The 21,928-nt window shown below is 34.6% G+C and overlaps 1 protein-coding gene across 2 annotated transcripts in view; it reads right to left on the bottom strand.

Moving 5' to 3' along the window:
* The window catches only part of LOC134269137 (uncharacterized), an 84,172-nt gene extending 62,250 nt beyond the window's left edge, over positions 1-21,922 (bottom strand). For both annotated transcript variants that reach the window (XM_062751353.1, XM_062751354.1), the window contains exons 1-4: positions 21,632-21,922; positions 12,836-12,953; positions 12,005-12,427; positions 10,687-10,854 (exon numbers count right to left, since the gene is read on the bottom strand). In XM_062751353.1, coding sequence (XP_062607337.1) covers positions 10,687-10,854; positions 12,005-12,427; positions 12,836-12,953; positions 21,632-21,679 — 757 coding nt within the window. In that variant the 5' untranslated portion in view covers positions 21,680-21,922. The remainder of the gene's footprint in view (positions 1-10,686; positions 10,855-12,004; positions 12,428-12,835; positions 12,954-21,631) is intronic.
* Positions 21,923-21,928: the final 6 nt, after the last annotated feature.

Here is a 21,928-nt window from a genome sequence, read left to right as displayed (position 1 = left end):
TCCTTTCACAGACAAATTTTATGTTTAAGATTCACAATCAAATACAAATACGATTTTTTAATTACATGTACATAACGTGAGCAGTGAAACACAACACTATATCAAGATTAATCAAACAAGTCCACGCTGAACGATATAAAACTGACTGCGATGCAACTGAGATTTACATGTAGCAGGCACGTTTATACTACGGGCATTTGCCCGTAACGACACATATCCACATGGCCTGAAATGATTCAAAGCAGGTCATGGAGAGGTTAATACATGTAGCATGTAGCATGTAAATGAAGACATCAAATAGGTTCAAAATCACAATACATATACAGATATTGCATATTTATTGTTATAGCGAAGGTATCTTGGATCCCCAGCTATGTAAATTTAACTAATTTCTTGTACGGATATAACGTATTACGGATATAACGAATTAAGTAATATCATAGGTCCAAATGACTTCGTTATAACCGAGTTTTACTGTACTTTTAATTAGAAAACATAGAGAACAGGGTTGTTCAATAAAGACATTTTTACTCAATCTTTAAACATATAATATACAAAATATATCAAACTCGACTCTGAACAAACCTGTTCTAAGTGTTTACACAATCTTTAAAGTGTGTACCTGTCAGTGATTATGTTCCCCAAACGAAGTTGGGGAACATATTGTTTTTACTCTGTTTCTTATTAAGGTCTTCCGTCTCCAACGGAAGACCTTATTGTTTTCGTTCGGTTTCTTTTTCCCTATTATTATTAGGGTCTTCCGTCTTCAGCGGAAGACCCTTCTATTATTCTTATGTTTCTTTTTCAATTTTCTTCTTCTTATTATTATTATTATTATTCTTTTTCTCTGCACAAATTTTGTGCAGAAGATTTCTCAGAGATGGCTTGATCGATTTGCTTCAAATTTTCAGGGTTGATGTAGGATCATCTGAAGTTTATACCATTTTTTTGATTTTTCGAAAATCACTTCCGGTCTAGAGTTATCGCCCTTTTATTAAAATTCAGCGGACCTTCTTGTCCGTCATTGATCTCAGAAACGTCTTGAGCTAGAGCGCTGAAATTTTCAGTGATGATAGAGGACATGTTCCCATGTTACTGGGAGTTTGGATAGTTTCCGGAAGTACCTAGTATGGAAGCTCGGTAGGGGTCAAAATTTAGGACACGAATCACGAGTGATTTTTGGAGACATTTTGCATCATATCTTTTAAAGTATAAATATTTTGTAAGAACATACTGAACAATATTTGTACAGAATGACAAGATCTTTCATATGATTTCTTTAAAAAAGTGCTGACTCATCACATTAAGGGCCAAAAGGGGCTAAAAGTCTTTTTTCGATAACTATTTAACAGTCAATATTTTGTTATACATTAATGAAGCAAAGATGTTCATCTCAACCATTTACAACTATATATTATGATTTCCATGTCGTATGGTACATAATTAGGGGCCACAAGGGGCCAGAATGCTAAATCTTTGATGCTTAATATCTCGAAAGGGAGAAATATTTTGATTAGCAATATTGAAAAAAAGTTGTTCAAAATAATGTTCTAAACAATATGCAACCTTTCATTTTTTGCTTAACGTCCCCATTAAGGAGTTGAAGGGTTGGCCCCTAAAAATTTCTTTTTCTAATATCTCAAAAACGAAAAAGAATTTCTGAACAATTGTTGAACACAAAATGTTCAAAATCTTAAGATCTTTAAGATGAAATCCAGAAAAAGGGGCTGCACACTCGAATTAGGGGCCGAGAGGGGGCAAAAGTCTTCAATCGATAACTCTTTATCAGTTAATATTTTGTGATACATTACTGAAGCAAAGATGTTCATCTCAACCATCTACAACTATATATTATGATTTCCATGTCGTATGGTACATAATTAGGGGCCACAAGGGGCCAGAATGCTAAATCTTTGATGCTTGATCTCTCGAAAGGGAGAAATATTTTGATAAGCAATATTGAACAAAAGTTGTTCAAAATAATGTTTTGAACAATATGCAACCTTTCATTTTTTGCTAAACGTCCCCATTAAGGAGTTGAAGGGTTGGCCCCTAAAAATTTCTTTTTCTAATATCTCAAAAACGAAAAAGAATTTCTGAACAATTGTTGAACACAAAATGTTCAAAATCTTAAGATCTTTAAGATGAAATCCAGAAAAAGGGGCTGCACACTCGAATTAGGGGCCGAGAGGGGGCAAAAGTCTTCAATCGATAACTCTTTATCAGTTAATATTTTGTGATACATTACTGAAGCAAAGATGTTCATCTCAACCATCTACAACTATATATTATGATTTCCATGTCGTATGGTACATAATTAGGGGCCACAAGGGGCCAGAAAGCTAAATTTTGATGCTTTTTATCTCGAAAGGGAGAAATATTTTGATTAGCAATATTGAACAAAAGATGTTCAAAATAATGTTCTGAACAATATGCAACCTTTCATTTTTTGCTTAACGTCCCCATTAGGGAGTTGAAGGATTGACCCCTAATTATATTTTTTGCTAATAGCTCAAAAACGAATAAGAATTTCTGAACAGTTGTTGAACAAAAAATCTTCAAAATCTTAAGAGGTTTAAGATGATATAAAAAAAAGAGGGCCCATTCCTAAAATTAGGGGCCATTAGGGGCAAAAGGCCGATTTTTTAGAGACTTGAATGTTCAATGTCTTTTTACAGATTGTGGTAAATCATTATTTTAGAATGAAAATCGCAATCAAAATCTTATCTCATCTCATCAAGAATTGGACGGAAGACCCACTCGTTGCTCGCAACGAGATCTCATCTAGTTATTATTATTATTATTATTATTTTTCTTACCGATTTTGTGCACGCGATTTCTCAGAAACGGCTGGACCGATTCTCACCAAATTTTCAGATCTGATAGATATTAATCTGAACCTTGTCGGAAATTTTTCGTAAGTACGTCGTCACTTCCGGTCGTGAAATATGGACGATTTACTGATTTTTAGAGGGTCAGCTTGTCCTGAGATCTCCTCCTAAACGACTTAAGATATCGACTTGAGATTTTCAGTGAAGGTAGAGGAAGGATAGTAGATGTGACATTTTGCATATAGAGCTTTCCAGGTAAGAAGGCATCGACGCTCGCCTGGGATCGAAAAATAGCCTCATACTCATCTCGCAAAAATTGACACGTTTTCTTTTATATCTTTTTACCTGTTAATATTTTGTTAAGACATATATAACAAAAAATGTGCAATATAGTAAGACCTTTCATTTGATATCAAGTAAACTGGGTTAGTCCTTCAAATTAGGGGCATAGAGGGGCCAAAAGTCTCTCGTCTTTAACTTTTTTGTTTTTCAATATTTTTAAATGATATCAGTATAGTTGATAGAAACATTTCTTATTAGGCTGAATATATAATTCGTTTGTAAATTTATAAATTCAAACTCGAGATATTAACATTCAAAAATCTGAAGCGGGAACTAAATGGCGGCGGTCTCTGTCAATTCCGACATTTCGCAATAGCGGTTAACAGAGGCAGCCGAGCGTTTGCTTGAACGAAAGTAACATAAGGAGCAATGAAATGTATAGGGAAACTTGGATTGTGACGTCGTAGGTTCGTTGCAATTCTGTGTCAAACTACATTCATAATCCAAGGTCTCCTTACAAGTTTTCTTTAATTGGTTTTGGTTGTTTCTCAAAGTAGAAAAATGAAAAGAATTAATGTGCAAATTAAGTACGCATTGATGATATTATCTAAATCAAAAGGATTTAATCAAAATAGAAAAGGCATGATTCCATGATGTTTTATCAAAGATCATATTCAAAGTCATATCTCATCTTATCGAAAATTCGGACGGAAGACCTACTCGTTGCTCGCAACGAGATCGCATCTAGTTATTATTATTATTCCTGGGAAAATTTTGTCCTTGAGTGATCTTGTAAACTACACATCCGACTAAGGTAAAATGTTTTTAGGGTCAATAGACATGTTATGTAGATTTGCCGAACAAAGGTCATTTTGCGCGCACGTGCTTGCAAGAGCGCGCACGTGCAACATTTAAAATGACCGATTTAATTGATATAGGCGTAACTTTTTAAATTTTTGATGAAATGCGTTGAAACTCATAATGTAAGGATATATTAGTAATATAGACAATATGACATGGTCAAAATATAAAGATCACACGAGCATGCACGTGCGCTTTGCTCTGATTGGCTGAAACTAAAGTCTCAATATCTTTCTTGTTTTTTGAGGAGATACTTTGAAATTTTGAACATAGCCATGCATTAGGATATCCTACAACATGATATATAGAAATTATCATGAAAACACGTGCATGCACGTGCGCTGCAATCTGATTGGCTGAAACTTTAAATAGCTATAACTCCCTTGGTTTTCAACCAAACAGGATGGGATTTTGAACATAGATATATAAAATGGACTTTTAAAATAAGGTATGGTCACCATGCACATGCATACACGTGCGTGTACGTGAGCTGCAATCTGATTGGCTGAAACTTTAAACAGTTATGACTTCCTTGGTTTTCAACCAAACAGGATGGGATTTGGAACATAGATATATATAATGGACATCTACAAGAAGGTATGGTCTCCATGCACATGCATACATGTGCGTGTACGTACGCTGCAATCTGATTGGCTAAAACTTTAAACAGTTTTAACTCCCTTGGTTTTCAACCAAACAGGATGGGATTTGGAACATAGATATATTAAATGGACTTCTACAATAAGGTATGGTCACCATGCACATGCATACACGTGTGTGTACTTGAGCTGCAATCTGATTGGCTGAAACTTTAAACAGTTATAACTTCCTTGGTTTTCAACCAACAGGATGGGATTTGGAACATAGATATATATAATGGACATCTACAAGAAAGGTATGGTCACCATGCACATGCATACATGTGCGTGTACGTGAGCTGCAATCTGATTGGCTGAAACTTTAAAAAGCTATAACTCCCTTGGTTTTCAACCAAACAGGATGGGATTTAGAACATAGATAGATTTAATTTAACTTCTAAAAGAAGGTATGGTCACCATGCTCATGTATGCACGTGCGTGCACGTGAAATGGGTTCAATAAAAAATACACTTGAATGAGCGAATTTTTAAATACCTATGGATTAAATACTTTAATATTTAGTATATTAAAATATATAGATTGTGTAGACAAGATGATATGGTCATAACGTATATGCCTTCACATGCGCACACATGCAATGCTAAAATTTGAATGAGCATGGTACATTTCTGGGTAAGCATTGTTAAAATTTCAAATGCATAGAGTTTGTGTTAATAAATCAAGCTTACAGGGAATATGGCACCAAAAGGGAGTTGGGAAGCGTTTGGGGAACATCTGTAACGGTCCCCGTTACAATTAGCACTAGTTTCTTTTGATACGCAGGGGGAATAAGGAAGCATACAGAACATTCTACCTTGGCTAAATCAGTGCTGCATTATGACGTCATAGTAGGCAAGATGACGTCAATTTTAGAAATCAGGTTTTCGTAATATTGGTATTTAGCGATGTAATTTAACTCTAGAAAATGATTAGAAACGTGTAAACATTAACAAAAATAAAATGTTTTTATTTTTTTAATGCTGTAACAGTCATTATGATTGAAATCTACGACCGATGACGTCATATGTGTACATCGAGTAACTTGGAAATTGATCATGTCGTATAAAGAGAATTTGGCTAAGACGGCATGTTCAAAGATACGTAAAATGAATTTTAAAAGGAAATATCGGAAATATTGTGTTAAATTCATATGGAGTTCAATAAATTAAACAGGTATGCTTATTTATTTTCATCGATTATGTTCTCTTTCGAAAACAGTCAGCTATATTACGTATCCCGGTCGGCCTATCGTCCGTCATTCTTGACCAAAAAATGCAACAAAACAACAATAAGCTGGATATTTCAAAACAAACGATTTACACAGATTGAAAGTTTACGTTTTGACAAACTTGGAAAGTGCTGCTAGAATCCCGAGTTAAGCATGGTTGTAAGAAAAATCTCGATTCATATGTATAAAATTCAGAACAAAGGGTAAGGTTTCGTGCGAATGTGTGGAATAAATATTTTATGGACAAGATAGCTGGATTCTAGCAGCACTTTTTGGACAAAATAGATGTTTTTCAGCTATATTACATACTCAAAGATATTATCAAACTCCGGGGTATTGTTGTTCTGTAAGCCTTTTTATTAAGGAAAATTTTGCTATTAATAGAAGTCACGTGATGCCGTGGCGGTGATGCACGTCTTTGCGTTAGACTCGCTTTTATCTGTATGCAATAGTAAATAACAGTTTACGTTTATCAGTGGTTTTGTTAATTCATTAAACTAAATTTTCTTCAAAAAGTCTAAATTTCCCGAGAAATTACTTATATGCTTCCTTAACATACCCGCGTATTCATGAAAATCAAAGGGCATCAAAAACAACAAGTAGCTTATTATGCTTTGTATATATATATTAGTTGACATTTATAAATGATTTATAGATATAATAAAGACATTAGGTAATAATATAATTTCATTTTAAGGCTTTTGATAAATGTTCAAAATTTGAAAAGTACATGTTACCGGGGACCACAGAAAAGCCTAATTGAAATCGAAAATCGATAGATAAAGTTAAGTGTCTAACTGTAGTCTTAGTGTGTCAAATTATATTCAAATCAGACTAAAAGTGTAGGAGGTAGGACATTTTAAAGTATTTCACAGAGATTTATGTTTTTTTGTTATCATGACAACGCCGTTTATCAAAATCAAAATTTGATTCATAGATTATATGAATTATACATTAGTTTAGTCTATATGTATTTGTGCTCCAAGTTATATTCGCATCAGACCAAAACTGTAGGAGGAGTAGCATTTCGAAATATTTGTTACAGTCAGACTAACGGACGACGAACCCCGTACTATCGCAAAAACTCATCTGGACTCTGACCAGTAGAGAAAAAAAGGAATAAGATTCATTTATTGAATTTCGAATCCTGTAAACCCATTCAAAAATGTTCTTTTTTACTACCGATAATAACCTTTTTTTCTGAGGTCAAAACCAATGCCAATGAAGAAATAAGAGGCCCATGGGCCACATCGCTCACCTGAGCACTAAGGGTAGGAAAAAATAGAAAATGGCTTTCTATTATAAATTTTAAGCTTAAATTCCAAAAGTAGTCCCATGACCAATCATGGATTTGCTATTTTTAGAAAATGATTTTTAAAGAATTTTTATATATATATCTTTTAAAACTTTGGTCAGCCATTTTGGCCCCACCCTTCCCCTGGGGGTCATGATTTGAACAAATTTGAATCTACACTACTTGAGCATACTTTCATATAAATATGATGAATAATGGCTTTGTCATTCTTGAGAAGATGTTTAAAGATATTTCCTCTTTCTATGTTAAACTTTGGTCAGCCATTTTGGCCCGCCCTACCCCCGGGGGTCATGATTTGAACCAACTTGAATCTACACCACCTGAGCATACTTCCATATAAATATGATGAATTATGGCTTTGTCATTCTTGAGAAAGAGATTTTTAAAGAATTTCTCTATATATTTCCATGTAAAATTTGGATTCCCTATTGTGGCCCCGCCCTACCCTCGGGGGTCATGATTTGAACAAACTTGAATCGACACTACCTGAGCATGCTCCCATATTAATATGATGAATTATGGCTTTGTCATTCTCGAGAAGAAGATTTTTAAAGAATTATCCTATATATATTTCTACGTAAAATTAAAGTCGGTCATTTAGGCCCGCCCTACCCCCGGGGGTTATGATTTGAACAAACTTGAATCTACAATACCTGAGCATCCTCCCATATAAATATGATGAATGATGGCTTTGTCATTCTTGAGAAGAAGATTTTTAAAGAATTATCCTATATATATTTCTACGTAAAATTTAGGTCGGCCATTTTGGCCCCGCCCTACCCCCGGGGCTCATGATTTGAACAAACTTCAATCTACACTACCTGAGCATGCTTCCTTATAAATATGATGAATGATGGCCTTGTCATTCTTGAGAAGAAGATTTTTAAAGAATTATCCTATATATATTTCTACGTAAAATTTAGGTCGGCCATTTTGGCCCGCCCTACCCCCGGGGGTCATGATTTGAACAAACTTCAATCTACACTACCTGAGCATGCTTCCTTATAAATATGATGAATTATGGCTTTGTCATTCTTGAGAAGAAGACTTTAAAAGAATTATCCTATATATATTTCTACGTAAAATTTAGGTCGGCCATTTTGGCCCGCCCTACCCCCGGGGGTCATGATTTGAACAAACTTCAATATACACTACCTGAGCATGCTTCCCTATAAATATGATGAATTATGGCTTTGGCATTCTTGAGAAGAAGATTTTTAAAGAATTTTCTTATATCTTTCAATGTAAAATTTTGGTCGGCCATTTTGGCCCCGCCCTACCCCCGGGGGTCATGATTTGAACAGACTTGAATCTACACTACCTGAACATGCTTCCATATAAAAATGATGAATTATGGCTTTTTAATTCTTGCGAAGAAGATTTTTAAAGAATTTTCCTATATATTTCTATGAAAAACTTTGGTCGGTCATTTTGGCCCCGCCCTACCCCCGGGGGTCATGATTTGAACAAACTTGAATCTACACTACCTGAGAATACTTCCATATAAATATGATGAATTATGGCTTTGTCATTTTTGAGAAGCAGATTTTCAAAGAATTTTCCTATATATTTCTATGTTAAACTTTGGTCGGCCATTTTGGCCCTGCCCTACCCCCGGGGGTCATGATTTGAACAAATTTGAATCTACACTACCTGAGCATGCTCCCATATATAAATATGATGAATTATGGCTTTGTCATTCTTGAAAAGAAGATTTTTAAAGAATTTTCCTATATTTTTATGTAAAACTTTGGTCGGCTATTTTAACCCCGCCCTACCCCCGGGGGTCATGATTTGAACAAACATGAATCTACACTTCCTGAGCATGCTCCCATATATAAATATGATGAATTATGGCTTTGTCATTCTTGAAAAGAAGATTTTTAAAGAATTTTCCTATATATTTCTATGTAAAACTTTGGTCGGCCATTTTGGCCCCGCCCTACCCCCGGGGGTCATGATTTGAACAGACTTGAATCTACAATACCTGAATATGCTTCCATATAAATATGATTAATTATGGCTGTGTCATTCTTGAGAAGAAGATTTTTAAAGAATTTTAATATATATTTCTATGAAAAAATTTGGTCGGCCATTTTGGCCCCGCCCTACCCCGGGAGGTCATGATTTGAACAAATTTGAATTTATACTACCCGAGCATGCTCCCATATAAATATGATGAATTATGGCTTTGTCATTCTTGAGAAGAAGATTTTTAAAGAATTATCCTATATATATTTCTACGTAAAATTAAAGTCGGTCATTTAGGCCCGCCCTACCCCCGGGGGTCATGATTTGAACAAATTTAAATCAACACTACCTGAGCATGTTCCCATATAAATATGATGAATTATGGCTTTGTCATTCTTGAGATGAAGATTTTTAAAGATTTTCCCTATATATTTCTATGTAAAATTTTGGCTGGCCATTTTGGCCCCGCCCTAACCCCGGGGGTCATGATTTGAACAAACTTGAATCTACACTTCCTGAGCATGCTCCCATATATAAATATGATGAATTATGGCTTTGTCATTCTTGAAAAGAAGATTTTTAAAGAATTTTCCTATATATTTCTGTGTAAAACTTTGGTCGGCCATTTTGGCCCCGCCCTACCCCCGGGGGTCATGATTTGAGCAGACTTGAATTTACAATACCTGAACATGCTTCCATATAAATAAGATGAATTATGGCTGTGTCATTCTTGAGAAGAAGATTTTTAAAGAATTTTCCTATATATTTCTTGTAAAACTTTGGTCGGCCATTTTGGCCCAGCCCTACCCCCGGAGGTCATGATTTGAACAAATTTGAATCTATACTACCCGAACATGCTCCCATATATAAATATGATGAATTATGGCTTTGTCATTCTTGAGAAGAAGATTTTTAAAGAATTTTCCTATATATTTCTATGTAAAACTTTGGTCGGCCATTTTGGCCCCGCCCTACCCCCGGGGGTCATGAATTGAACAAATTTAAATCTACAATACCTGAGCATGTTCCCATATATAAATATGATGAATTATGGCTTTGGTATTCTTTAAAAGAAGATTTTTAAAGAATTTTCCTATATATTTCTATGTAAAACTTTGGTCGGCCATTTGGCCCCGCCCTACCCCTGGGGGTCATGATTTGAACAGACTTGAATCTACACTACCTGAGGATCTTTCCCCATAAGTTTCATCTTTCCTGGCACAGTGGTTCTTGAGAAGAAGATTTTTTAAATATGCCACCAAATTTTCATTCATTCCCTATTATCTCCCCTTGAATGAGGGTGTGGCCCTTCCTTTAAACAAACTTGAATCCCCTTCACCCAAGGATACTTTGTACCAAGTTTGAAAGAAATTGGTCTAGCGGTTCTTGAGAAGAAGTCGAAAATGTGAAAAGTTTACAGACAGACAGACAGACGGACAGACTGACGCCGGACAACATGTGATCAGAAAAGCTCACTTGAGCTTATGTTTAAATTTATATAATAAGTAAAGTCATGTAGCTGCAAATAGATAGGTCGCCATATTCATAGAGAATACTCACCATTTTTTATTTCCGAAAGGATGGTAAAAGCAGAATAAAAGTTTTTAATTTTTTCATCAGGAATTTGGTCTGACAATGTAATAGGATCTGTATCTCTTGCTTTGCACCAAAACTTTACAAACATATCAAACTCCTTCTCGTTATCTATGAGACATACAGGAACTTCACCTACATAGAAAACAAAAATGTACTTTTTGTGTTAGTACCATTGTTAATTAAAGTAGGATATTTCCACCAGAGAAAAATTGGAATAGACGTTGAATGAATGTGATACTGAGTATTTAAAGGGTCCTCTCGTCTGTAGAATATACGATTTTTCAAGTCTTCGATTTTTCCCAATATCGAAATGACCAGAAATCGTACGCGAGTGACATGGGGCTCCTACCATGAATGAACCACAAAGTACTGAAACTATATCATCGAAATTGTGAATATTTAATATAGCTTTTAAGACACGTCTATATTTATCAATGGCCAGAAATAATGTTTTGTCAAAATCTTTTTTTCTTTAAATTAATGTTTTATTGACTTAATTTGAATACACAATATGAAGACCAGGGTATAGATTTGTCCCTAAGATAGTTTCTATTACAAAGAACTTTTTCCGGAATCACACTCAGGATGTTAATTTTTTTATGTGCATCATTAGTGCCGTATCAGCTGTCCTTAAGTTTTAAACAAAGATTTAGCTACAGAAAATGGATTATAGTAGAATTTTGATCGTCTTCTGTATACCAAATAGTTTGTATAGTAAAAGTCCATCATATACATGTATCTTATGAATTAACTTTTAAATAATTGTTTGGAATAACATTATTTAAAGTTGAATACATATTATAACTAATTTAGAGAACATTATCATAACATTTTATTGAACAAATGACTTAAGAAAGGTGTAAAACCTGCTTTATAAAAGTCTGCCTGTTGCATTGAATTCTGAATTTTTTGGCCCGAGAAACTATTGATTAGTTTTTTTTAGGTCTTTCTTGTTGATGTTTAATATACAGTTTATTAAAATCTTACATACACTGTAAGAGGAGCAGTGTATGATTTATTATTCAGAGAGAAGAAAGAGGGACCCCCATCCACGTATATTTGACCAACAAAACTCAACATTGCTTATGTTCTCAGTGTACAAAAATGTACAAAAAATAATTAATTACATATATATCATGTGTACATGGAATCAATCTTTAATTAACGTTGAAAGAAAATGATATTGCATTTTTTATTCTATAAAATGAAATTTAAAAAAAAGATGAATTAGATTTATATAACAATGATATGATTTATCAAAAATACATGTATGTACATGTACCTTTTACAGAGTCGGGTAACCCGTGTCCGCGACCCTCCACAATCAGTCTCATCGTTGTTATAGGACCGCTGTCTTCAGATTCTCGGGATCCATCTCCATGAAGACAGTACATCTTAGCATATGTTTCTATGGATTTATCTGAGGCTACCTGTATGAAGAAGTCCTTGTCTATATCACCCAGCAGGCAGTTTTCTCTGTAGGATTTTATTATCATAGATTGTTTACTATATGGGATGTACTTTTTGTGGTCATAACTGTAAGACTCCACCAGTCCTTTGTTCTCCAGCTCCTTCACTATCTTCCGGAAATCAATGTCACCCATAGAAACCTCGTCATCTATCATGATTATACCCATGTTAACCATACATAAGAACAAGGTGTAGAGAACGACACACTGATCTTTTGTTAAATCTGATAACGGATCTGTTGGATACATAAAACAAGTTTATTTTGATAAGGTTGTAATGATACATAGTGTCATAGATTGCAAACGTTGTAAAATACATTGTAAATAAAAAGCAATGTACTTTAAATGCTTACAATTTAGAACGTGTTCTACTTTATCACCGAAAGAGTTTGAACATATCTATATTCAAATGTAAATAGTTCACATAGAATATCAAAGAATTAACAAAATATATATACAAATTCACGTTCTCTTCAGTGATTGAGTCAATCAAGGTATTGATATCTCGATTCCGTACATTAAAAGACGTTATTTGAATTTGATTTTTTGTCTATCGCTATAAACTTTATTGAGCAGCTAAAACGCACAACTGTATTTGTATGAACGACTCAAACATTCATTGATATCCTTACTTCTACATTTACCTTTTTTGTTTCCGGAATCCAGACTTCCACTTTCATGCCCACACAAATCCTGATTATTTACTGAAGTACAGAGAGGGTCTATGTCTTCATCTATCTTTGGATGTTTTGCTAGGATGCACTGCAATGAGAAAATTAAAATATTTTTATATGTGTAAATAGAAAATTATTTTAGCATTTAATTATTATTTTTTGAAAGACGTTAAAACAAAATAACTAAGTTGTTTCATAGTGATAAGTAAGTCGTTTTAACGATATAATAGCACCTTATAACGAGTTAAATATTTTTTTTTTAATTTCGCTGATTTGGGCCTATCCGGTATTCGTGCATAACTACAACGGTATATGCAAACATAGGTTATCGCACCTCAGATGTTTTACAGATCCTTGCTTGCTCTGCTCTTATTATGTTCCCCAAACGAAGTTGGGGAATATATTGTTTTTACTCTGTTTCTTATTATTATGTTCCCCAAACGAAGTTGGGGAACATATTGTTTTTACTCTGTTTCTTATTATTATTATTATTTTTCTTCCTGGGAAAATTTTGTACTTGAGTGATCTTGTAAACTACACATCTGACTAAGGTAAAATGTTTTTAGGGTTAATAGACATGTTATGTAGATTTGCCGAACAAAGGTCATTTTGCGCGCACGTGCTTGCAAGAGCGCGCACGTGCAACACTTGAAATGACCGGTTTAATTGATATAGGCATAACTTTTCACATTTTTGATGAAATGCTTTGAAACTCATAATATAAGGATATATTTGTGGCATAGACAATATGACATGGTCAAAATAGCAAGATCTGATCATCTCACGCGCATGCACGTGCGCTTTGCTCTGATTGGCTGAAACTAAAGTCTCTATATCTTTCTTGTTTTTTGACGAAATCCTTTGAAATTTTGAACATAGCCATGAATTAAGATTTCCCACAACAGGATATATAGCATTTATCTTGAAAACACGTGTATGCACGTCTGCTGCAATCTGATTGGCTGAAACTTTAAATAGCTATAACTCCCTTGGTTTTCAACCAAACAGGATGGGATTTGGAACATAGATAGATATAATAAACTTCTACTAGAAGGTATGGTCACCATGCACATGCATACACGTGCGTGTACGTGCGCTGCAATCTGATTGGCTGAAACTTTAAATAGCTATAACTCTTTTGGTTTTCAACCAAACAGGATGGGATTTGGAACATAGATATATATAATGGACTTCTACAAGAAGGTATGGTCAATATGCACATGCGTACATGTGCATGTACGTGCGCTGCAATCTGATTGGCTGAAATTTAAACAGGTATAACTCCCTTGGTTTTCAACCAAACGAGGTGGGATTTGGAACGTAGACAGATGTAATAGACTTCTACAAGAAAGTATCGTCACCATGCTCATGTATGCACGTGCGTGAACGTGAAATGGGTAATATCATAAAACACTTGAATGAGCTTTTTTTTAATACATTTGGATTAAATGTTTAAAATTTAGCATATTAAAATATATAGATTGTGTAGACAATATGATATGTCATTACGCACATGCATTCACATGCGCAAGTGTGCAATGATAAAATTTGAATGAACATGGTACGCTTCTGGGTAAACGTTGTTAAAATCTTAAATGCATAGAGTTTGTCTTATTTAATTATGCTTACAGGGAATATGACTATGAAAGGGAGTTGGGGAGCGTTTGGGGAACATCTGTAACGGTCCCCGTTACAATTAGCACTAGTTAGGGTCTTCCGTCTTCAGCGGAAGACCCTTCTATTATTCTTCGGTTTCTTTTTCCCCTTTATTATTATTTTTATTCTTACAAAATTTGTGCAGAGGATTTCTCCGAGATGGCTCGTTCGATTTTATCCAAATTTTCATGGTTAATGCATTGACATCTGAAGTTAATACCGGCGAGTCCTTTTTTGGAAATTCCTTTTCAGTCGAGAGTTATCGCCCTTTGATCGAAATTTAGAGGACCTCCGTGTCTGTCGCATTACTCAAAAACGGCTCAAGCTAGAAAGCTGAAATTTTCAGGGATGTTAGAGGACATGTTGCCATGTTGCACCTGGGTCATGATATTTTCTGGAAGTGCCTAGTATGGAAGCTCGGTAGGGATCAAAATTTAGGACTCGAATCATGTCTGATTTTTAAAGACATTTTGCGTCATATCTTTTAAAGTAAAATTATTTTGTTAAAACATATTGAACAAAATTTGTGCAGAATGACAAGATCCTTAAAATGATATGATAAAAGTGCTGACTCATCACATTAGGGACCAAAAGGGGCTAAAAGTCTTTTTTCGATAACTCTTAAATGATCAATATTTTGCTATACAATATTGAAGCAAAAATATTAATCTTAACAATCTACAACTGCATATTATGATCTTTATTTCATATGTTACATAATTAGGGGCCACAAGGGGCCAGAATGCTAAATCTTTGACGCTTTATATCTCAAAAGTGGGACATATTTTGATAAGTAATATTGAACAAAAGATGTTCAAATTAATGTTCTGAACAATATGCAATATTTAATTTTTTGCTTAACGTCCCCATTAAGGAGTTGAAGGGCTGGCCCCTAAATATTTCTTTTGCAAATAACTCGAAGACGAAAAAGAATCTCTGAATAGGTATTGAACAAAAAGTGTTCAAAATTTTAAGAGCTTTAAGATGAGATCAAGAAAAAGGGGCTGGGCACTCAAATTAGGGGTCAAGAGGGGCCAAAAGTCTTCCATTGATTACTTTTTAGCAGTTAATATTTTGTTATACATTACTGAAGCAAAGATATTTATCTCAACAATATACAACTATATATTATGGTTTTATCTCGTATGGTACAAAATTAGGGGCCACAAGGGGCCAGAATGCTAAATCTTTGATGCTTTATATCTCGAAATGGAGAAATATTTTGATAAGCAATATTGAACAAAAGATGTTCAAAATAATGTTCTGAACAATATGCAACCTTTCAATTTTTGCTTAATGTCCCCATTAAGGAGTTGAAGGGTTGGCCCCTAAATATTTCTTTTGCTAATAGCTCAAAAACTAAAAAGAATTTCTGAACAGTTGTTGAACACAAAATGTTCAAAATCTTAAGATCTTTAAGATGAGATCAAGAAAAAGGGGCTGGGCACTCAAATAAGGGGCCAAGAGGGGCCAAAAATCTTCAATCGATAACTCTTTATCAGTCAATATTTTGTAATACATTACTGAAGCAAAGATGTTTGTCTCAACCATCTACAACTATATATTATGATTTTTATGTCGTATGTTAGATAATTAGGGGCCACAAGGGGCCAGAATGCTAAATCTTTGACACTTTATATCTCGAAAGGGAGAAATATTTTGATAAGCAATATTGAACAAAAGATGTTCAAAATAATGTTCTGAACAATATGCAACCTTTCATTTTTTAAAAAAAACGTCCCCATTAAGGTGTTGAAGGGTTGGCCCCTAAATATTTCTTTTGCTAATAGCTCAAAAACAAAAAGGATTTCTGAACAGCTGTTGAACAAAAAATGTTCAGAATCTTAAGATCGTTAAGATGAGATCCCGAAAAAGGGACTGGGCACTCGAATTAGGGGCCAAGAGGGGCCAAAAGTCTTCAATCGATAACTCTTTATTAGTTTATATTTTGTAATACATTACTGAAGCAAAGATGTTTATCTCAACCATCTACAACTATATATTTTGGTTTTTATCTCGTATGGTACATAATTAGGGGCCACAAGGGACCAGAATGCTAAATCTTTGATGCTTTATATCTCGAAAGGGAGAAATATTTTGATAAGCAATATTGAACAAAAGATGTTCAAAATAATGTTCTGAACAATATGCAACCTTTCAATTTTTGCTAAATGTCCCCATTAAGGAGTTGAAGGGTTGGCCCCTAAATATTTCTTTTGCTAATAGCTCAAAAACGAAAAAGAATTTCTGAACAGCTGTTGAACAAAAAGTGATCAAAATCCTAAGAGCTTTAAGATGATATGATGAAAAAGGGCTGATTCCTAAAATTAGGGGCCGTTAGGGGCCAAAAGCCGATTTTTTAAGTCTTTAATGTTCAATGTCTTTTTACAGATTTTGGTAAATCATTATTTTTGAATGAAAATCTCAATCAAAATCTTATCTCATCTTATCAAAAATTGAACGGAAGACCCACTCGTTGCTCGCAACGAGATCGTACCTAGTTATGTTCCCCAAACGAAGTTGGGGAACATATTGTTTTTACTCTGTTTCTTATTATTATTATTTTTCTTCTTCTTCTTCTTCCTGGGTACTTTTTTGTCCGGGAGTGATCTTGTAAACTACACATCCGACTTAGGTAAAACCTTTTTAGGGTCAGTAGGCATGTTATGTAGATTTGCGGAACAAAGGTCATTTTGCGCGCACGTGCTTGCAAGAGCGCGCACGTGCAACACGTGAAATGACCAATTTAATTGATATAGGCGTAACTTTTTACATTTTTGATGAAATGCTTTGAAACTCATAATATTAGGATATATTAGAAGCATAGACAATATGACATGGTCAAAATAGCAAGATCTCACGCGCATGCACGTGCGCTTCGCTCTGATTGGCTGAAACTAAAGTCTCAATATCTTTCTTGTTTTATGAAGAAATCCTTTGAAATTTTATACATAGCCATGCATTAGGATATCCTACAACATGATACAGTGTATATAGCAATTATCATGAAAACACGCGCATGCACGTGCGCTGCAATCTGATTGGCTTAAACTTTAAATGGCTGTAACTCCCTTGTTTTGCAACCAAATAAGATGGGATTTAGAACATAGACAGACACAATGGACTACTACAAGATAGCATGGTCGTCATACATTTGCATGCACGTGCGTGCACATGCGCTTTGCTCTGATTGGCTGAAACAAAAATCTCAATATCTTTTTCGATTTTTGACGAAATGCTATGAAATTTTAAACATAGGCATGCATTAAGATATCCTACAATATGATATATAACAATTTTCATAAATACATGCGCATGCACGTGCGCTGCAATCTGATTGGCTTAAACTTTAAATGGCTGTAACTCCCTTGTTTTTCAACCAAACAGGATGGGATTTAGACCGTAGGCAGACATAATAAATCCTACAAGAAGGTATGGTCATCATGCACATGTATGCACGTGCGTGCACGTGAAATTAGTAAAATTAAAAATACACTTGAATGAGCGTTTTTTTTAATGCTTTTGGATTAAATGCTTCAATATTTAGTGAATCAAGATTTCTAAATAGTGTAGACAAGATGATATCGTCATTACGCATACGTATTCACATGCGCACGCGTGCTATGCTAAAATTTGAAAATTTGAATATACTTGGTATACTTCTGGAAAAACGTTATTTAAGTCTTAAATGCATATAGTTTGCCTTATTTAATGAAGCTTACAGGGAATGTGGCACAAAAAGGGAGTTGGGGAGCGTTTGGGGAACATCTGTAACGGTTCCCGTTACAATTAGCACTAGTTATTATTCTTTTTTCTTCTTATTTCTTCTCCGGTACTTTTTTGTCCGGAAGTGTTCTCAGAAACTGTTCACCAAACTAAGTTAAAACCTTTTTAGGGTTAGTAGGCATGTTGTGTAGATGTGCCGAACGAAGGTCATTTTGCGCGCATTCGCATGCACGTGCGGGCGCGTGCAATGAGTAAAATGACTGATATATTTAATATGGTTGTAACTTTTACATTTTTTGATAAAATGTTTTGAAACTCATTATATAAAGATATATAAGTTGTGTAGATAAGATGACATGGTCAAATTTGCATGAACTCACGCGCATGCACGTGCGCTTTGCTCTGATTGGCTGAAACAGAAATCTCAATATCTTTTTTGTTTTATGATGAAATGCTTTGAAATTTCTAACATAGACATGCATTAGGATGTACTACAATATGATACATAAAATTTTTCATGAAATCACGCGCATGCGCGTGTGCTGCAATCTGATTGGCTGAAACTTTAAATGAGTATAACTCCCTTGGTTTTCAACCAAACAGCATGGGATTTACAACTTAGATAGACATAAAGGACTCCTAGAGGATGGTATGGTCACCATTCACATACATGCATGTGCGTGCATGTGCGCTTTGCTCTGATTGGCTGAAACAAAAATCTCAATATCTTTTCTGTTTTTTTACAAAATGCTTTGAAATTTAAAACATAAGCATACTTTAAGATGTCCTACAATATGATATATAATAATTGTCATGAAAATACGCGCATGCACGTGCGCTGCAATCTGATTGGCTTAAACTTTAAATGGCTATAACTCCCTTGTTTTTCAACCAAACAGGATGGGATTAAGAACATAGACAGACATAATAGACTTCTACAAGAAGTTATGGTCATCATGCACGTGCGTGCACGTGCAAATGAGTAAAATAGTGTAGACAAGATGATATCGTCATTACGCTCATGCAATAACATGCACACGCCTGCATTGCTTAAATTTGAAATACTTGGTATACTTTTGGAAACACGTTGTTTACGTCTTAAATGCATTGATTTTGCCTTCTTTAATGAAACTTACAGGGAATATGGCACGAGAAGGGAGTTGGGGAGCGTTTGGGGAACATCTGTAACGGTTCTCGTTACATTTAGCACTAGTTTTGTTTTGTTTTTGGACTATGCTTTGAATACTGTTCGTTGTCGCCATAGCCTTTACTGTAAATGTGACTTATATTTAAAATCTCTATATAATGTTCAATGTGAGCGTAAATTTGATAAATTACTTATAAAGCCCCAGTCACACTGTCACGAATTTAGATCACGGTAAGCTACGATTTGGGGATCCGTGAAAATTCTTAGACATCCGCAGTCAGTCCGTTATTACTGTATAGGGGATTAATTTCACGGGTTCTAATTTTCACGTTTTTCTCTTCTCTGACACTTTCGCGGTTTCTTGAATTCGCGTGATTGGTTATGTAATAAAAGTTTCCTCCCTTATCTATACATATTTAAAACTTATTCGCTGTTTCTTGAATTCACGGATTCATCAACACCGTGAATATAGCGAATATTAACACCGCGAGTTATTTTCCCCCTATACAGTATTACTGTGGTGAACCCTGTTAACTCGGATTACTCATGAACGACCCGTTAATTGCTACGACTGTTTTGAACTGTTCAAAACAGTCGTTGAAAACCGCGATGAAACTTTATTTCTTGCATATTGTAGTTACCCCGTACTGCATGCCTACCGTGTGACCACCGTATAGACTTTCGTGATGTTTCGGGGTCATCCGTGACACGTAAGTCTAAGCTTACTCAAGGATTTCGACGTCTGCAGTAGGGAAAATATACGAATATACAAGATAATCTGTAACTAACCGTAAACTCCGCACATTTTGTCTCGGTTGTAGTACAATGTAAGAAAGCGACAAGGAAACATTTGTGACATAAGGATCAATTACATGTACTTACTAAATACTCAAGAGTAAACACGAATACCACTGCACCAAGCGGGCGACTTCTAAGGAATTGTTTACTAAGTTTAAGTTTAATGAATATGTCTCTAATGGTAGAATTCTATTCATTTATTTTGCATACCAAGATACTTACTGTTCTCATCGATATGATTGGCAACTCTCGTCAATAAAATTAAAAGCATCGATTGATTAGATGTGCAAATGAATTTAAGGATGAAAGGACAGTTTTTTACTTCAAAGATTATTTTATTTGAATCAGTAAAAACACATCTAAATACAGTTTTCGGGATCAACTGTATTAAACCTTTATTTTGTTATTTTTTACTTTTAATTTTAATGAACTATTTTTTAAATGTGTAACAATGATAATCTAGGATAAAAAAAGAACATATGCAATGTAAAGATCTGGAAGGTAATCAGTGTGTGTATGTTTGATTTCATATATTTACTATAACATGTACACTATTTCAACAAACAATATTGACACCTTAAAATATTGCTCTAGAGTGACGCATTTTTATGCGACATACCAAACTTTTGTTGTAGATCAATACTTAAGGTCATATGCAACGTAGTTTGAACTTGAATGGGTTCTTCTATGGAGCTGAAGAGTTCGACTAATTGGAGGACTTGTGTGCAATACTTTTAATGTCTATTAATGGATTTCTACACCTCTTCTAAAACAATTGGTGATGAAAAGAAATCTGGGATTTATGTTTTGTTGTTTTTGACATTTTCTTTGAAAAAATAAAAATTTTTCATAATTTGACATCTTTTCAAAACCCCTGGAACCGCATGTTGATTTTTTGTCTAAGAACATGTAATGGTATTATAAGTTAAAATTTAGAATATCTTGAAAATATATTAGTAGGTAAGGTACTTTGCATATGTCCTTAACCATAGTCAGACTTCCCCTTTGAAGTCTTTTGTAGAGTGACACTTCCCACGGTCAAGAATAAAACAGCGAAAATGGAATTTAACGAGAAGAGTCCCACTTTAGACCATATCCTCTGTAAGGAAAATTGATCTAGATTTAGCACCCTCCAAAGGGGATAATAACACTCAGTACGTACGACTCTTAAGTGAATATCCATTTTCTGTTCTTATTACGGTTTGAGACTTTTGAGTGAATAATGTCTCTGATGGAGACGTGTAACTACAGAGCGAGATATTCCCCTTTATATGGTGGAAGGCTTACTCCAGAGCGAGACTTCCGGTGGAAGTTTCACTTTGAAGGGGAGTTTCACTCTACAACATCAGGATTCGATCGCAGACCCTCCTAAATCTGCTCCATCAACTATCTTGACCATAGCAAAGTCACACGTCTGACTGCCAATGATTATTACTTACGTTTACGTTCTCCCCACTGCTATCGTCATAATTTCTCTTCTCGGCCATTATCGGAAACTGTGAAGAACTGTCATCAGTCGGATCTAAATGTGGGCTTCAATATATGTGATAGAGAGAAAAAACATGATTTTCTTTGTTTTCTAAACGTATAAAGTTAATTTAAGTTAAACAAGTTCTTATTTTTTGAAAGTTCATTGAACAAATTTTTTTCATAGAAATAAGAATTTGTATCAGTTGTGCATATATAATATGCACCTTTTCTGCGTTTGATATCTACCACTTTCCGAATAAGAAATA

The sequence above is a fragment of the Saccostrea cucullata genome, unplaced genomic scaffold (assembly GCF_032062105.1).
Source record: "Saccostrea cucullata isolate Sc308-1 unplaced genomic scaffold, CSIRO_AGI_Scuc_v1 ctg2354, whole genome shotgun sequence".
In the NCBI taxonomy this organism is placed as follows: domain Eukaryota; kingdom Metazoa; phylum Mollusca; class Bivalvia; order Ostreida; family Ostreidae; genus Saccostrea; species Saccostrea cuccullata.
Note: the sequence above shows the minus strand (reverse complement) of the source record. Positions and strands in the feature narration are given on the sequence as shown.